We start from the raw sequence: 16,685 nt of genomic DNA, 5'->3' as shown, positions 1-16,685 counted from the left end.
TTTAAAAATAAATTTCAAGTTACTGCTGTGGTTGGAAACATAGTTCCAGAAATGGTTGTATTCAGAAAGATTAACCTCTTTGTACAACTACTTATAATATCTACCTGAAAACAGTCAGTTCAGAGTATATCATTAAACATTGATTATTATGTTGGGGTAAAGTTTACAAAAACGATGCAACACTTACTATTCTCATTATAACTTTGCAAGGCAACCTGACTTTTAAGACGTAGTTCTTTGATGCTGATGCAAACTTTGTTCTGCTTGACCATATAGCTGTAACAGCAGAAAATACAACACCACTAGTAACTACTTTTTCTTTTAACGTAACTTCTCCAGGTAGATATGGACAAAACGGGGGAAACACGACTTATAGAGCTGGATGAGTCATACAAGAGTGAGCATACAGTTTTCATAACACCACCTGAGATCCCTCATCTGCCAAATGGTGAAGAGCACCCTCTACAATACAGGTAACCTAAGGACACAGTAGGATGCTAGCCAAAATCCTAACAGCTGCTCTTGCAGAGTTTAGTTTCTAGGTTCTTGTGATAGCCACGAAGTACAGACTTTTCCTGTCCCTTTATGTTGCTCAAGAAAAAACGTGTATGTAAAATGCCTAGTGTGCCAGCTCTTTTGAAGTTTTAATGATTTTGTGTGTGTGTGTCTACACACAGAAGCAATAATACTTAATAAAGCTGGCTGTGTGTTCACATTACATTGTGCTAGCTATTGACACTTTTTAAGGTTAAAATTGAAATTAATGGACCCAATCTGCTGGCCTGCTGCAACTACTGATAACGATTCAGGCTGCAGGTACTCTTTGGAAAGAGAGAGTACGTTTCAAAGAATCACTGAAAACTGGTGTTACTAATTTAGTAATTATGTCAAGTGAGTTTGTCTACTGGTTTCTTCATTAATTCTGAGAAACATTTTTAAATCTAATTTAATCTCTTAGATTGATATTGTTCATATTGATTTTTATAAACCTCTGTCATGTGGTGCTCGCTAAGGACTAAGCCACACAGATTATTTTTTTTTTTATTAACTAGAATCAATACTAATGCATTTGGCACATTAATTAAAGAAAATGCTATGAAAGCAAATGTATTTATCAATTTAAGTTGCTTACACTGAAATAACAGGTTAAGAGACTGTTTGTGCAGGCTTATGAAATCATGCAGATGGATTAGTAAACCACTTTGTCAACAGTGTCTTTAAAGGTTTACTTTTGTGTTTTCTATTTCCCGTGTAGCTTCTAGTGCAACTGTGTAATTGATTTCATTTGCTATTATGTGACGTGTTTACTTTGGAACTGCCTTACAGGAGTTGTGACACATTTCTTTTACAGCTATAATGGATTTCCAGTATTAAAACTAGATTTGTTTGAGCGACCTGAAGGATTTCTCACAGCACCAAATAACAAACTGTCCTCAAAATCCAGTAGTCCCAACAGCCCATCACCAATGTTCAGAAGAACTAAACAGGTACTTGCAGGTATTCTTGTAGCATGAGGCGCTTTGGAAAGTGACAGCTTGCTGCCTTCGTCTTGAGTTTGGCTATAAAGACTGACTGGCAGTGGCTGCAGCCTAACTAATGGTTCTTCACTGATATGGTGACTATAGGGTAGCCATGCTAATTGTTCTTTGGATGTTTACCTGTGCTTCTTGCCTACACCGTATCGTACAGGGCCCCTGTATACAGATTATCATTTGCTGTGCTGTCCCTATACCTTCCATGTTCTTCACGCTGTTCTCCATGAGCATAAACTGTTCGGCTTCCACATCCACTTTTTGATTGCTTTTCACTGTCCAGGGCTTTAAGAGGGGCTCTAACGTTCAAATGTTTCTTACAAAAAATGCAGACCAAAATTAATAGACATAAATTGAAAGAAATGCAAGTTTTTAGGAGGGTAATATTGCACAGCAGCTGTTTTTGGTATCACTCACTCTGCTTTCATTTTCTTTCTCACTTTATTGAGTATGTTATTTGTATTAATGTTGCAGTTTCTGTAGGTGTAATGATACATGTTCAGTTAACATGTAGGTTTGTGTAATGTGTATGTAATATACCCAAATAATCTTTATGATTCTTTACAGGAAATTAAATCTGCACATAAAATTGCTAAGAAGTACTCATCCATACCACAGATGTGGTCCAGGTGTTTGTTACGTCACTGCTATGGTCTTTGGTTTATCTGCCTTCCTGCATATGTGAAAGTGTGCCATTCAAAAGTCAGGGCTCTGAGAACTGCATATGACGTGCTACAAAAAATGCATACCAAAAAAATAGATCCACCTGATGAGGTAAAATAAGTCAACCCCAGAATTCCAGAAATAGCCCATGGGTTTTATTGAATGGAGTACATGTTTAACTACAGAAGCACAGTACTAACTTGCATGTATTTTCAGGTGTGCTACCGAGTACTCATGCAACTGTGTGGACAGTATGGTCAGCCTGTGCTAGCAGTGAGAGTGCTTTTTGAAATGCAAAAAGCTGGTGTTGACCCTAATGCCATTACTTATGGCTACTACAATAAGGTAAATATTTTTGAAAGAGGAGGGGAAAAAACCATGCATTTTTATCCAGGCAAATAGAAACAAGCAAAATAAGGGAGCAGTTAAGATGTAATTCTGTCATTTCTAGTAGCTGGAAGAAATACAAGACAGAATAATTGTGTTGTCTTTGTAGGTTTAGAAGTCTACGTTATAACTGCCAGTGTAACCCAATTTGAAATTTAAGTTAATGATTTCACACCTGACTGTTCCTTAAGATGACTTTATTTGACTTTGATATTTCCAAAATAGGCCGTTTTGGAAAGTACCTGGCCTTCAAGCAATCGAGGTGGCTATTTCCTATGGATGAAAATACGAAATGTTGTTTTAGGAATAGCACAGTTTAAAAAAGCATTGAAAAAGCTACCAGCAAGCACTTCGCATACAGCCATTCCTGGTAGAGTATTCACATCCTCTTCTTTTTTTATTTTCATGCTGATAAGAAAATTATTTCAAAAAGCTTTCTGTTGTGAATTTGATGATAAAACTGTTTTAGAGGGAAAAAAAAAGTCCTTGCATAATTTTTAAAAAACAGCTTTTTTTGTCTTTGAATCCAAAATAGTCTGCTCTTTATTTGTTGTATCAGCTCTTTGTGGAGACAAAATATGAACCTGAAATCGATGTGATAATTGTCCTAGTTCATACAATAGCCAGTCTCATAACTGGCAGAAACTTCTGTCCAGCCTTGCCTTTTTTGTTTTCCCCCTTTTTGACGTTAGTTAAGAGGCAATAGAACTAGTCCTCGAGTTTGTAGTACTGTTTGCAGGTTCTGCCAACCAACTGAAATGATCATACTTATTTTTATCTAGAATATAAGTACAATATTTGAGCCTGTAAATTTTGGTTTTCTTTCCTTTTCTTTCCAGTAAAGATTTATGTGATGTTCAAATGGCTATGTTACCATGCCGGTGATTACCTATAGTTTGTATTTTTCGTAGGTATTACTTTCCACGATATTTATAACTTACTACTAGTAAAGCAAGATAGTACATTTTAAAGTACCAGCATTATAGTTAGTTTAGTTGTAGTTGATCTTGGAAGACCTTTACAATATACATGTATAAATGTATGAAGATCATCTGAATCATCTTTCGAGGTCCCTTCCAACCAGGGCTATTCTATGATTCCAAATATGTACAAATAAATCTTTGCCCTGACAAACAGAATAGATATGATGGCCTTATGGCTAGAGTATGTCTCCTAGACTCAGGAGACTACAGTCCTACTTCTGGCTCTGTCACTAGCCTTCTGGATGACCTTGAACAAATTTACTTTATTTCTGCCTGTTCTTCATGAAGCTGACCTTCCTGATAAACAACTGTTTTGAAGCCCATCTGTGCAAAGCACTATATAAGAGCTTAGCAATGTGGGTCGCAACTCAGACCATGTAAACTAAGGAAGCGTAATTAGTCCTTTACTAAGTAACTGTCATTTATACATTTAATGGTATTTGCTTTTGACATCATCTGATTTTTTGAGATTTTTTTGCACGAAAGCACATAGCTAGAATGCATGCTGACTCTTCAGGCAATCCCAAAAACTTTTCCATAAATTCCAGAATATTTTGTTATCTTTACAATAGCAACAAAGTTTTTACCCTCTCTGTAGAGATTCAGTGCAGCATCTTTAGGGAAAAGAGGGAAAGAAGCTGACTTTCAGCCATGTGGTACCCTCTTGATCCTGGACAGGTGCTTACTGTTATCTCCTAAACTGCATGAGAGTAAACCCCCTAAAGATGCTGTGGGACTGCTGGAGACTTCAGGTGGACCTGGACAAAGGACATGGAATGTGTGGCTTGAAGTGCTCGCGTAGTATTTATAGTGAACAGAAACTTTCTTTGCTGCTTTGTTAATCTGCTTTATTTTGGTGCTAATGCTTTGTAACAACCTTGAAGAGGAACAACCATGTTAGTGTTAAGTAAATTTGGTTCTTGGAATCTATCAATCAGACTGTATTAGTTACACTTGGGGCAGTGTTTTGTCTTAAGAATGACCAGATAGTGGCTTGAATGTTTGCAGGGGTTTTTTTGGGTGGTGTTGGTTATTTTTATTTTAATCTTATTTTGCAAACAAAGTCATGGTTGCTGCTACATTGTTTCAATTTTTTTACTTTCTAGGGTAAAGCCATGAGAATTACATGCATTAACTCTGAGAAACATACTATGCTAAAATGAAACCATGTTTAGATGCCTCTTAGAGTTCTTGAAAAGATGTGACGTTTTGGTCAAATAAACCAGGCAACAGAATCAAAGACAAGCAGTGGTTTAGTACAGTATTTAAAAAGAAATGTTGCAAATTACCCCTTTAATTTCATCCTGTAGAGCATCGCTTCAATGTTTATACTGTAAAAGCCAATCATTTTTCTCACTTTTTTTGTGGTAAAATGTTCACTGTTAATTGGAATGTACTTGATAAGAGGCCTTTGAATTACTGTGGATATTCAATTTATTCTGTTTAACAATGTCACACTATTAAATACCATTATCATCTTTATTCTGTCATTGCCTTGTTATGATAGGGGGACTTTCAGACTTTGGCAATAACACATCATTCAAAGAAGAAGCCAGGCAAGGGAAAACTTGTCTTCAAGATATACAAGAACAAAAAGAGGACAAGAGAGAGAGTGACTCCAGTTCTTGTATGTATCTTGTGAATACAGATATCTAGTTCATTGTGGATAAATAAGGATTTCAGCAAAAGCTAAGTGGGGCAGCTGATTTTTTTTTACAGTGAGTGTATGCGATAATGCCAGTTTATGCCCATGCCTTAAGTTCTTTTCTCTAAATGTAATTTTCTGGATGTCTAACGGTTTAACTTTTAATATTACAGTTCTTTTTTCCCTCCTCTGTTTCAAATAAGTGATAATGGTAATATACAGGCTTAAAGATAATTACAGCTTAATGGTTTTGTCTTTTAAAAAAATTAAATTGCTTTATAGGCATAATCTACAGGAAAGCCTTTTCTACCAGTCTGTTCTCTTTATAAATCCTGTAAGAGAACAGCTGAATTTTTGCAGGTCTGTGAGAGAGGTCTAAATTACTCAGCTCCCTGGCATTCTCAAAATTCAGGATATGCATTCAGACATGAGAAAGGCTTTGGATTTGCTGTGGACCTTTTTTTTTTTTTTTTCCCTTCAGGTTTTACATCTGCTGCTCATGATTCCCTTAAGTGCAGTTGAGCAGCATAGACTTTATGCAAGCATATAGCAGATCAGATTGTGTAGTAAAAATGTATAAGTACCATAGATTCCCATATACATTAATTGAAAATACTCTTCATAATAAATATTCTCCTAATAATATCATTATTTAAATTTTTCAGTGTGCTTTCCCCTACTATTTGAGTTAACTATCCCCTTGTCAAGTGGAAGTGGTGTAAAAGTGTAAGAAAGTATGGAACCAGAAATGTTACTTCAGTGTTTTCTTTTCACCACAGTTTTCCTTCTAGCATTAGTATTTTTTCTTCAGTTTGCTTGAAAATTTGTGTAAGTGTTACCCATGGTCATAAGAACATACCTGTAAGATGGCAGGCAGGTTATTTAGGTTTAATGAAACTTGTGAGGACACAGAAAATGTGAATTCTGCTGGAAGCTTGTATTATTTTTAGCCATAATTAAGACAAGCTTGTGGCTCTCTATAGTAATATGTGCTGAAAATGTTTTGCACTTTTGAATACAACTTGAGAATATTAAGTTGCTTGAATTCCTTTAGAGAAGTAATTGTCTATTTTGGGTAGTCACCTGCAACAGAATTTCTTTCATATTTAAAACAGGTGAATATAAATACTGTAACATTTGCTTTGTTTCTCTTGTGTAGTCATGGTCATGGGGGTAATGAGATCTGTACAAAGACAGGCTCGTTGGCCCTGAGCTCTTGCAAAGGCAGGAGAAAACACTCTTATGCCTATCCTTTGCAAATGAACAAGGGTGGTCTTAGTCTCCACAACCACCACAAATTTTGGTATGCAAGTACTGGTTACTTGGACTCTGTGTACAGAAGCTTCTGGAACTTCCAGTTATAAAAGTAATGCCAGGAATTAAATATCCATAGTTCCGTTGTTCCAGCTTGAAAACCTCTGCCCAAGTAGATATCAGCCTATGCATCATGGGATATATACAACATACTGTGACTTAATCCTGCATAAAGCATCTAATAGGTAATGGAAACCTGAGATTTAAATTAAATTGCTTTGATTTTAAAGAACTGTCTGTGCTTTTCTATATGCAGTGTCTGAAGTGGAGAGTGCAAAAGGGAGTGGTGACTGCCTACCTAAACTGAATTATCAGAACTCAAGTAACGCCAAATCCGCTTCTAGTATAGTGCGGCTCAACGGTACAGTTGACAATACCATAGCAGAAGCTAGTACAGGTAAGTGGAAGAGAAAATAGATTTTGATTCTTGTGCAGTTTTGTCTGTATATATTCCATTTCTAACAGGAGCTCTAAGTAGTGTGCCTGAGTTCTGTTGTCCACAAAACTTACGGTATTTTATTGGTGTAATGGCAGTGGCCAATGAAATTCGTAGGAGCAACTTCGTGGGAGTGAGTTTAGGTTAGAGTCTGCGTATGCTGTGTCAGGGAGAGGCATCTGAATATTCTGCATTTCCAGATGTTTTTCTTGTTTACCTTTTTTTTGGCTACAGTTAACATCTGCTTACAAAATCCCAGGTCTTATTTTTTTCTTATAACCTCCATCAACTAATAAATTCCTTCAGGATGGACAAGAGGTTTCCGTGCAGTACAATTAAAAAAATCTTTCAGGCATTTTCACAAGTCTTTAGTAATGTCAAATCTGGTTATTATAATACTGTCAGCTGTGCTTGAAATACTGTAAGATCATACTTTAAAGTCTGCAGCTTTATGCTCTGGCAAAACAATGGAGATTTCTCTAACAATAACTCCTTTTGTTGGTTCTGTTTCTAATTCATCAGGTTAGAAAGTGTTGTGCTTTTTTGCCATTTCTTATGTACCTTTGCTGTCCCTAGCTTTCAAACCTCTTAATGATGAAGTATGTCTCCAAAAGAGGAACCTAAATACCTCTGAGACTTTTCTTGATGGTGTCTCTCAAAGTACTTGAGTTGTATGATTTGACTCCCTTTCAAATGTTTTGTCTGACCCTTCCTAAAAGCTATGACCATGGTCAACTCAACTTTTCAACCACTAGCACAATACATAGTGAATTCCATCTCTGGAATTCTGTAAACTGTTTGAAAGATGAGACAAATTTGCATTCTTTTGTAATTTTGTTTAGTTTTCTTGCATAGCAAGAAATAAAGCACCTTGTTTCATCTGTTTTTCAGAGAGTTCTGTAGGATTGCTGTTTACATCATCTTTTGAGGATGCCAGTGAAGCAGAAGTTATAAAAAGTAAATCCTTAAGAAAGAGACATAAAAGCGCAGTAGAACCTGACTTAAGGGAGATACCATGGGAAAGCAGGAACCGTAACCTGAGTGGAGATGGCCTAGTGGGACTCATGATAAATAGAATAAATCAGGAAGCAAACCCTGGAGAAATTGTTGAAAAACTAGGAGCTGATGCCAAAATCCTATCTAGTGCATTACAGAAAAGCATAAGGCCAAAAACTCTTAATATCAGAACTTCCTCTTTAGGATCTAAAAGAGAAAGCCTGGAGAAAGAATCTAGTGATGAAGATGCAGCTTTTGATTGCAGTTTTACAGATAAAACAGAGTCTCCTGTTATCTTTGACCTGGAAGACTTGGATGCAGAACCTGAAACATCTACAGCAGTGAAATCCTCCAGTGAAAAATCTAGAAAGCTGCAAAGAAAGAGCAGCTTTCCAGTAAAGCCAGTTGAAAAGACAGATGTTGAAACTGGATTTGATCCACTGTCTCTGCTGGTTGCTGAGACAGAACAGCAGAAAGAGGATGATGAGGAGGATGATGATAGAAGTGTTTCTACTCCATCTGCAAGACGAGATTTAGCTGAAGAAATAGTCATGTACATGAACAATATGAGCAGCCCTTTGTCAAGTCGTGCCCCAAGCATTGAGTTGCAAAAACCCTATGATGACAGAAATGCTAATAAAAAGAGCCCAACAGTAATCCAACCTTGTAGGAGGTCCAGCCTTCCCCCAAACTCCCCAAGGCCATCAGGTCTTACCAAATCCAAGAGTTATCATGCAAAAAATGAAGAAAGGCCAAGAGACAGGCTGTGGTCCTCCCCAGCTTATTCCCCAAACAGTCCAGCAAAGGAACAGCCACAGGAAGCGACTAGTACGTTAACACTTGTGTCTTCACCGTCATTCAACTTGGATACGCTGTTAACGCCTAAGTTTGATGTTCTAAAAAGCAGCATGTTTTCTGCTGGAAAAGGAGTTGCAGAGAAAGCTAGCAGGTGGTACTCAAAATTTACAATGTATGCTGCATCCTCAAAGGTAAATTTTTATAATTACTTTTTTCCCCCCCACAAAACCTAAGTTCCTATAAATTAAGGAAAAGGCTTTGTAAAGGTTTAATCACTGACTCCTATGTGATGAATCCCCCATTTGAATGACATGCATCATGGTAGACTATATGCATTAAGTTGTATTAATCATGTTTGAATTGCCAGAACCCTAATTTTATTGTCCTGAATCAAGCGAAGTTTTGGTCTAGCACAGGTTCAGAGTATATTTAATAGGACATCATAAGTATGCCGTAGTGTGTTGACAGGGCAGAGAAGACTGCTCTGCCCTTATTACCTGAAGAAAAAATACTTAAGTAAACAAAAAATATTTTTAAGTCTTTACTGCTTTTATGAAAAAAGGGAAATCTGCTTGTATTGATTACCAAAGTGATTTAAGGCTAATTTTGAACTGGGGTAATTTGGTTAGAATGTTCTTTGCTGCTACCAACTCAAACCAAAACTCATTTTGTTCCCAGTCCTTGGGAATGAAAATAGATGCAGTTTGCTGTTGGTGTATTGTCCTAATGTGCATAAAACCAATCTGAGACTAATTAACTAAAGTGTTAATGTTGCCTTGCCTATCCTAATGTATTCCTACAGCTGCTGATAACTTTTATAGCAATGGTGGGAAAAAGTTATAGGATTAAAATGTTTAAGTTTTCATTTAGATATTTTTATTAGAAGACTCTTTAAAAAAGAGTCCTCATGTAGCTATTTAACCTTGAGTGAAACTTGCCTTGTTTCACATCAGTTCTGAATACAGATCTGAGCTGAATGATTTTCCAAGGAGGGAAGTTCATGCCTTGAATTTACGGAGACAAAGAAGGCTGCCTCTTATTTTCAGAAATATTTTTGCTTTCCTTTCCTTTTCTCAGTGGAATTTGTTTTCTTCTCTCAGGATCAAAATTCAGATCGAGCAAGTGTTTCATCTCTTGGAGCTCTGGACTCAGAATCTACTTCTCTAACGGATGAAGATGTCTGCAATGATTTTGAAAGTGCTTCTCCTCAGGAGAATACCACATCAGAAATTAAGGGAATTGGCCTCAGCAGAACAAGCCTAGAAAGCTCAGCTTCCCACGATGGCTCATCAAAACAATTTGACCAGTGTGGTAAGAGACAGCTTTTGCATTGTATTCATTGATCTGAACAAAAATACTCCAGTTTTAGAAGTTGTTCTTTCATAGTTCTCAGTTTGGGATCATCCTAGTCATTAGTCCTTTTTGTGAAAGAAGTCAAGTTTTCTTTTCCTACCTGTCCACTATTACTCATACAGATATGTCCATACCTATGGATATTTTTGTCGTAGAACCTTGTTTTGGGTGTTCTTTCTTGTGGAATAACTTGCACAGTAACATCCTGTCCCTGAATAAGTTTCTGGATGTTACAGCTATGCAAATAAGAGAGCCTTTGGATCCTTCAGTATTCATGTAATCATTTTATTTGTGTAAGCTGTACAGCTCCAGAAAACATCTATAAAAACTTTCAAATGGTAACTTTATTAGTCTGATTTTGTTTTCTAAATGTAGTAAAAATCCTTTTTGAAAAATTGTTATCATTTTCTATAAGCCACTGTTGAAGCTGATTATCGGACAGACTTTGGGTTTTTTTCCTAATCTGCGCTGGATGATTGGTAGTGACTGTTGTATCAATCTCTGTACTACTGTCGTCATGGAGAGTACATACTGTCCTAAGCAGAATCAGGATGAAAGGAAGATTTGTCTGCTTAGATCCCTCCACTTAGCACCTAGAAGTGCATGCCCAGATTTGGCTCCCCAGTTTGTGGGATGTGGAGGAACTGGAGAGGGGCAGCGGAGGCTGCCGTCATGGCCAGGAGATTGAGGCATCCTGAGGCTGAGGGGAGCCTGGCTCGTTTAGTGCGGCGAAGAGAAGGGTCAGGGATATCTGCAGTTACAAGCAGCACTTCTTACCCTTCCCTAGTTTTTGTCCAGACAGAAAGTGTGGGTATGAACTACTTAATCTGTAAAATATGTTTCGAAGCTGTCGCGGATCCTAATTTAGGAATGTTTTAGATCACTTAAAGAATCGCCATCAAAGGTATTAGCAAAAGTGATTTTAACATGAATTTGTAGAAGTGCGACTTACCAGAGTTCAATGGCAAGGTTCACTCTATTACTTACTACATGGAAGAAACATACAAAGGAGAATCAAGTTAGAATCGATTTAGAATGATTTACACAGAGACCAGAGATGCAAAAAGGTAAGGGAGACCCTCCCATTGAGTCATGAGGTTCAGAGTGGACCCCCTTGCTTTCTAAACTCCGGATGGAGCTTAGGGGCAGCTAGATCCAATCCTAGTCTCGGACTTGGGCAACGGTTTATGTCTAATGGAAGAGATACAGAGCATAAGGAAAACCTCCCGTTGAGTCACGAGGTTCAGGATGGACCCCCTTGCTTTCTAAACTCCTTCTCAGAGGAGTTTAGGTCCTCTAGGTGCAGCTGGATCCAGACTTAGTCCCAGACTTGGTCAACAGTTTATGGCTAATGGAATTATATGGGCACAATCAATCCTTTGTATCACTTAGTTAGGATTTCAAAGTTTAGCATGCTATTAATCACTTACCTTCCATTCAGGTGTCCGGTGTTAGTTTGCTCCAAAGTTCGAACCCTAGGTTTCCTGAAACAGCATCTCAGGCATCAAATCTTATAAAAATAAATAATTTAATAGAGTGCTACAGCAGCAGGATTGGCTTGAGCTGGGTGCCCCCGGGGAGAGACCGACCTGAACAAAGAAATCCCTGGGCAATTGTAGTCTTACAGACTATTCACACACTCTTCGCACTCTCTTCACACGCCTTCCATGTGCCCCTTGGTCCAATAGTGATTCTGGTCTGAGATCTTCTGACCCCATATTAGATTCCTTCACTGTCTCCAGACGGGCTGTTATCTTGTCGGGTTGCAGCTGCTGGTGATGGTTGTAGCCTTGAAACATCCTTATTTTCTGATTTATGCTGGCTCTGGAGGGCCCCTGTTTTGACTAAGTAGGTACACCTTCAGTACGAGTTTAGCAAATCTAGCTACTCATGCTAAGTAAAGCTAAGCAAACAGCGTACTAAATCACACAACATTATAACTCTAAGTGATTAATTCTCTTTTAAAACTTAGTTATTTAAGCTAAACGACTAATATCTCTTAACATTGAGAGGCGACCCTGCTCAAGGGGAGAGTTGCCTGGCGTGCAGTCCAGTTGCCGTCCAGGGAAAACTCAAATTGGGCTCATCCAACAATCTGTTGTTGGTAAAAGATCTCATTGCTTCGAGGAACAACCTTGAGAGACGTTCCAGCTCAAGGGGAGATGACCGCCATGCAGCCACGCTGCCTAACAGGGAGAGCTCAAAGCAGGCTCACTTGGGCTGTCATATTTATGGGATAAAGTGGTTGGTCAAATTGTGTACAATGGGAGAGGTGTGCACGAGACTCCTTGTACCCACAACTTTCTTTGTTCTCACTGTGTCGCTCTGCTCCGTTGTGGGTTTCCTAGAGGAGTTCTTGGCCCGGCTACGGCGCAGGCCTTTACCTCCTTTGGAGCCTGTACCAAACTACTGCTAGTTTGGTTAAGGGGGGGCCGAGTGCATCCGTCATAGAAGCTACCAACTGTTGTAAAAGAAGAATACAGAACATACAGAAATTCTACATTGGTAGATTTTATTTTTGCCCTTGTTGGTGCCGGGCAGACAGCAGCCTCACACTCCAGCTTCATGTTTCTTTCTGTCTGAGTATATCTGATTTGTTGCATCTTCCATCACGCATTTTATAACTGCAGTATTGTTTGACCAGAAAAAGTTTACTAAAAATGCATATTCTGAATAACTTATACTTTGGTTTCTTCTGTTAATAGGTTCTCTTTCAAAGTTCCCTTTACCTGACAAATCAGAGTTGATATCTTCTTGCAGTACAAGTAGTACCAGTGTGTTTCAGAACTACGCCATGGAGGTACAGGATGATTTATTGATTTTAATTGATATGCTAAAAGCATATGTCTTTAAATATAAATGGTATCTGAATCTCTGTTAAAGTTCAAAGCTTAAAACTAATCCACTGAAAGATAGAATAATATTTCTGTGACAGGGTAGGTTTCGTTTCAAATCCTGCTCTAGAAATGTCTTCATTGCAGCCAAATCTTTTGGTTGTTAAAGCTGCAGTTCTCAAGAGTTTGAGAACTGGATGCCATTGAATTCAGGCATCTAAATCACTTGCACAGCTAAATTTGTTTAAAGTGAAAATACCAAGTCTTAAATAGCACTATACATTTAAAAATACAGAATAGATAACTAGCTATTTCTTGTTGTAGCTTCTAGTAAGATCATTTTGCTTTTCACTATTACATTGGTTTTGGGTGGCTCTTTTTTCTTTTTTCGGTTTTTTTTTGTTTCAGTGGATTTGGATTAATGACTGGTCATTTTCATCTTTTTTTTTTCCCCCTCATTTCTATTATACTGGCAGTCACTACAGAATAGTGTTTAAATTCTAAGAATAATTTATGTAGCTGCATAAATATTCCTGTACTGTATATGTTTGCAAACAGATTACAAATGACATGTTATTGTTAATAAAAATATTATTGAATAACTGGCTGGTTTTACTCTGGGAAGCCATAAAAGGATCACCTAACCCACTTAGCTAAACTATATTTCATGAGCTTAGTTCCAGATCCCAGTCTACATGCTACAATAGAATAAAGACCTGGATTTAATGAATTTTTCAGACAGTGTTCATTCCAGTTATTTACCATATCAGCTGTCTGCTAATGCAGTTTGGATTTAAGATTTAATAGTTGTTCTGAAATACGTAAGTTTAAACCCAAATGTTCCAACCTCTAAAGCCTGGGAATGGATATGTGGCTGAACCTGTATGCAAGTGGTGAGTAGCATTCATTTAAGGGCAAAGATTTTGGCTATAGTTTTAACTGCTTTGTAAAAGAAGAGTAGTTTTGAGAATGTGTTATAGTGGAGTTCTGTTATCTGCTGCGTGCAGGTCCTCATCTCAAGCTGTTCACGATGTCGAACTTGTGACTGTTTGGTTCATGATGAAGAAATCATGGCAGGTTGGACAGCAGATGATTCAAATCTCAATACCACGTGTCCGTTCTGTGGCAATTTATTTCTGCCTTTTTTAAGCATAGAAATCAGAGATCTCCGGCGACCTGGACGGTAATAACATTATTTGAATTTTCCTCAATTTTGAATGCTCATAGTTGTGAAGTGTTTGTTTGGGTTTTTTTTAGATAATGTTAAGCTTTTGCTTTCCCTGCAGTTATTTTCTGAAGTCCAGCCCTTCTACAGAAAACATGCAGTTCCCATCACTTTTTTCAAATCAGAGCGGGAAATCCTGTAACACTGCAGCTACTGTTGGCCTTGCTACGTCTCTAATGTCTGTTCAAGAGGATATAAATTCAAATAGGTAAACCTGCATTTTCTGCATAGAAATTACTCAGGTTCTCTGTGGATATGCGTGTATTCCTTACCAACAGAAATAAATGTAATAAGATACTCTCTGAAGAGGAGAAATTGATTTGAGAGAGGATCTCCTTGCTGCCTCTCCCTTATCTCTGAGTTGGCCACATCATGCTTTTTCAGCATGGTGTTTACCGTTTCATCCTTAATATAAAAATTCATGTAGGCATCTGTAATTCTGCAAATTTTGTGAACTCTTTTTAGGATGTTTGTGTTCATTATCAGTGCAAGGGTGAATAAAACTTGCACTGTTACATGAATGAGTGTGGTGGCTGACAAGGTAGAATTTGAGGTGTCAGGTTGATTATTTCCAGTTTATTTCTGTCTGTTTGTGTACATGTTTGAGCACTCGGAGTAAAACAAAAAGCTGAGATTCTTAACTTTTTTTTTCCCCCCCTCCCCCTAGCAAATCTAAGCAGCATGACAATATTTGTGCCAGAAGTATCCAGATTCCCTCAGGAAGAAGACAAAATACCTCTGGGTCAGAATGTACAAGTCACCCTGTAGCAAGGAGTATCAGTACTTTTGGTCCATTGGAAGAAGATGAGAAGGAAAACCAGAAGATCAGCCATATCATTCCTACTGGTAGCCTGCCTGCTACTTTGCAAGGACCAACAGTGTGTAGTTTTTCTACCTTAAATGTCATTTTTTTTAAGCGTGCGATAGATTAGAGAAATGTGAAACAGCATTAATTAGGAGAACAGAATTAACCATCCCAAATTATGAGAAATACTAGGTTTTATTATTTAAACTGATATTAATTGTAGCTTTTAGATGTTGGTGTGTCTCATAGGGAACAAAAGCATTCATAAGACTTTGTAAAGATAGTTACATTCCAACTAATGGCATTTTTTCTTTTTTTCATAGGATTCCTTGGGCCTAGAATGGCGCTTACCTAGTCCTGATCCTATAACGGTTCCTTATCTCAGTCCTCTAGTGGTATGGAAAGAGCTTGAGAGCTTACTTGAAAATGAAGGGGATCATGTAATAACAGTGGCGGACTTTGTAGATCATCATCCTATTGTGTTCTGGAATTTGGTGTGGTATTTCAGACGCTTGGACTTGCCCAGCAACTTACCAGGATTAATACTGTCTTCTGAGCACTGTAATAAAAACTCCAAGGTATGGAATCAGTTAGGAAATATTGACATATGAGCAGTGCTTGGTTTCCCACATAGGAAATCATTAGATAATTCAGTAACTCTTAGAAATGTGTCTTAGAATATGCTGGGCCCAGTCCTGATTTGGTGAAGAATGTGTCAACTGAAGGAAAATGTGCGTAACTCCGAAACTTGGGCTCAGCAGTACTTGTGTGGGATAAGTGTTTAGCTCTTATTAGTCACACTGTAATTTGTGATTCTCAGTTAAAAAGAAGATAAGTTTCTAGTTGGTTTTATTGCAGTTTGATGACTAGTTAAGCAGTAGAAGGAGGAGGAAGTTATGATTTTAGGACTGTAGGAAGATATGCAAAATACTCATTTGCTATGTCACTGACATCCTGTTCAGATTTAGGTTTCTCTGGTTTTATAGCAGTTTTAATATTAAAGCTTTTTACTATGAGGCCTATAGATGTGAAGATATATTTTAAATACAGAAGTCCTCTGTCATGACTTTATTATAAAATATCTTTATGTATACATTCTCCTGTTCAGATTCCGCGAAACTGTATGTCAGAGGACAGTAAATATGTTCTTATTCAGATGCTATGGGACAATATGAAATTGCATCAGGATCCAAGGCAGCCTCTGTATATTTTGTGGAATGCTCAGAGTAAGCTTTGTTTCTTGTGTTTTTTGGTAGTTTTTTTTAAAGAACAGTTTTTATTTTGAGCAACTGAAGAATGTGTTTTGAAAAAAGATGTCTTTGTGGATAGTTCATGCAAGATACATAACTGATTTTTGATCATACTACTTTTTGTCTTGCAGGTCAAAATCGCACTCTTTTGTTTGAGAGTGAGTGTTAAGTTTGGTGTTGCTATTCTAAGTTTGTGTGACTTGTTTTGGGAGGGAGGGAGGGTGGTTGTATGCTTAGCAGTAAACTGCTTGAACAAGTTTAGTTTTCCAGCCTATCTGTTTAAATCATTGACCAGTATCTCCAGTGGCTTTTCCTTCATTGGGAAGGGAGGAATAAGAGGGAGTATGTTTCAGTGATACACTGAACTTATATTGACAGTTCATCCACTTAGCTCGTTTTCTTATTTTTAAAATTTGCTTACTAAGAATTTTGTTGCCAGTGTTGGATCATATGCCTGAAAATAG

The 16,685-nt window shown here is 37.6% G+C and overlaps 1 protein-coding gene across 4 annotated transcripts in view; it reads left to right on the top strand.

Annotated features, from left to right (window-relative positions):
* The window catches only part of DENND4A (DENN domain containing 4A), a 59,181-nt gene that overhangs the window by 36,976 nt on the left and 5,520 nt on the right, over window positions 1–16,685 (top strand). For 2 of the 4 annotated variants that reach the window (XM_050903678.1, XM_050903679.1), the window contains exons 15-29: window positions 340–473; window positions 1,352–1,487; window positions 2,100–2,306; window positions 2,412–2,540; window positions 2,808–2,952; window positions 5,073–5,192; window positions 6,781–6,921; window positions 7,852–8,945; window positions 9,855–10,065; window positions 12,813–12,907; window positions 13,949–14,124; window positions 14,228–14,374; window positions 14,834–15,044; window positions 15,295–15,549; window positions 16,080–16,197. In XM_050903678.1, coding sequence (XP_050759635.1) covers window positions 340–473; window positions 1,352–1,487; window positions 2,100–2,306; window positions 2,412–2,540; window positions 2,808–2,952; window positions 5,073–5,192; window positions 6,781–6,921; window positions 7,852–8,945; window positions 9,855–10,065; window positions 12,813–12,907; window positions 13,949–14,124; window positions 14,228–14,374; window positions 14,834–15,044; window positions 15,295–15,549; window positions 16,080–16,197 — 3,319 coding nt within the window. Of the gene's footprint in view, window positions 1–339; window positions 474–1,351; window positions 1,488–2,099; window positions 2,307–2,411; window positions 2,541–2,807; window positions 2,953–5,072; window positions 5,193–6,780; window positions 6,922–7,851; window positions 8,946–9,854; window positions 10,066–12,812; window positions 12,908–13,948; window positions 14,125–14,227; window positions 14,375–14,833; window positions 15,045–15,294; window positions 15,550–16,079; window positions 16,198–16,352; window positions 16,380–16,685 lie in introns of all 4 variants that reach the window. The other 2 variants (XM_050903677.1, XM_050903680.1) reach the window with 2 other exon arrangements.

Source organism: Gymnogyps californianus, chromosome 11 (genome assembly GCF_018139145.2).
Source record: "Gymnogyps californianus isolate 813 chromosome 11, ASM1813914v2, whole genome shotgun sequence".
Lineage (NCBI taxonomy): Eukaryota > Metazoa > Chordata > Aves > Accipitriformes > Cathartidae > Gymnogyps > Gymnogyps californianus.
Note: the sequence above shows the minus strand (reverse complement) of the source record. Positions and strands in the feature narration are given on the sequence as shown.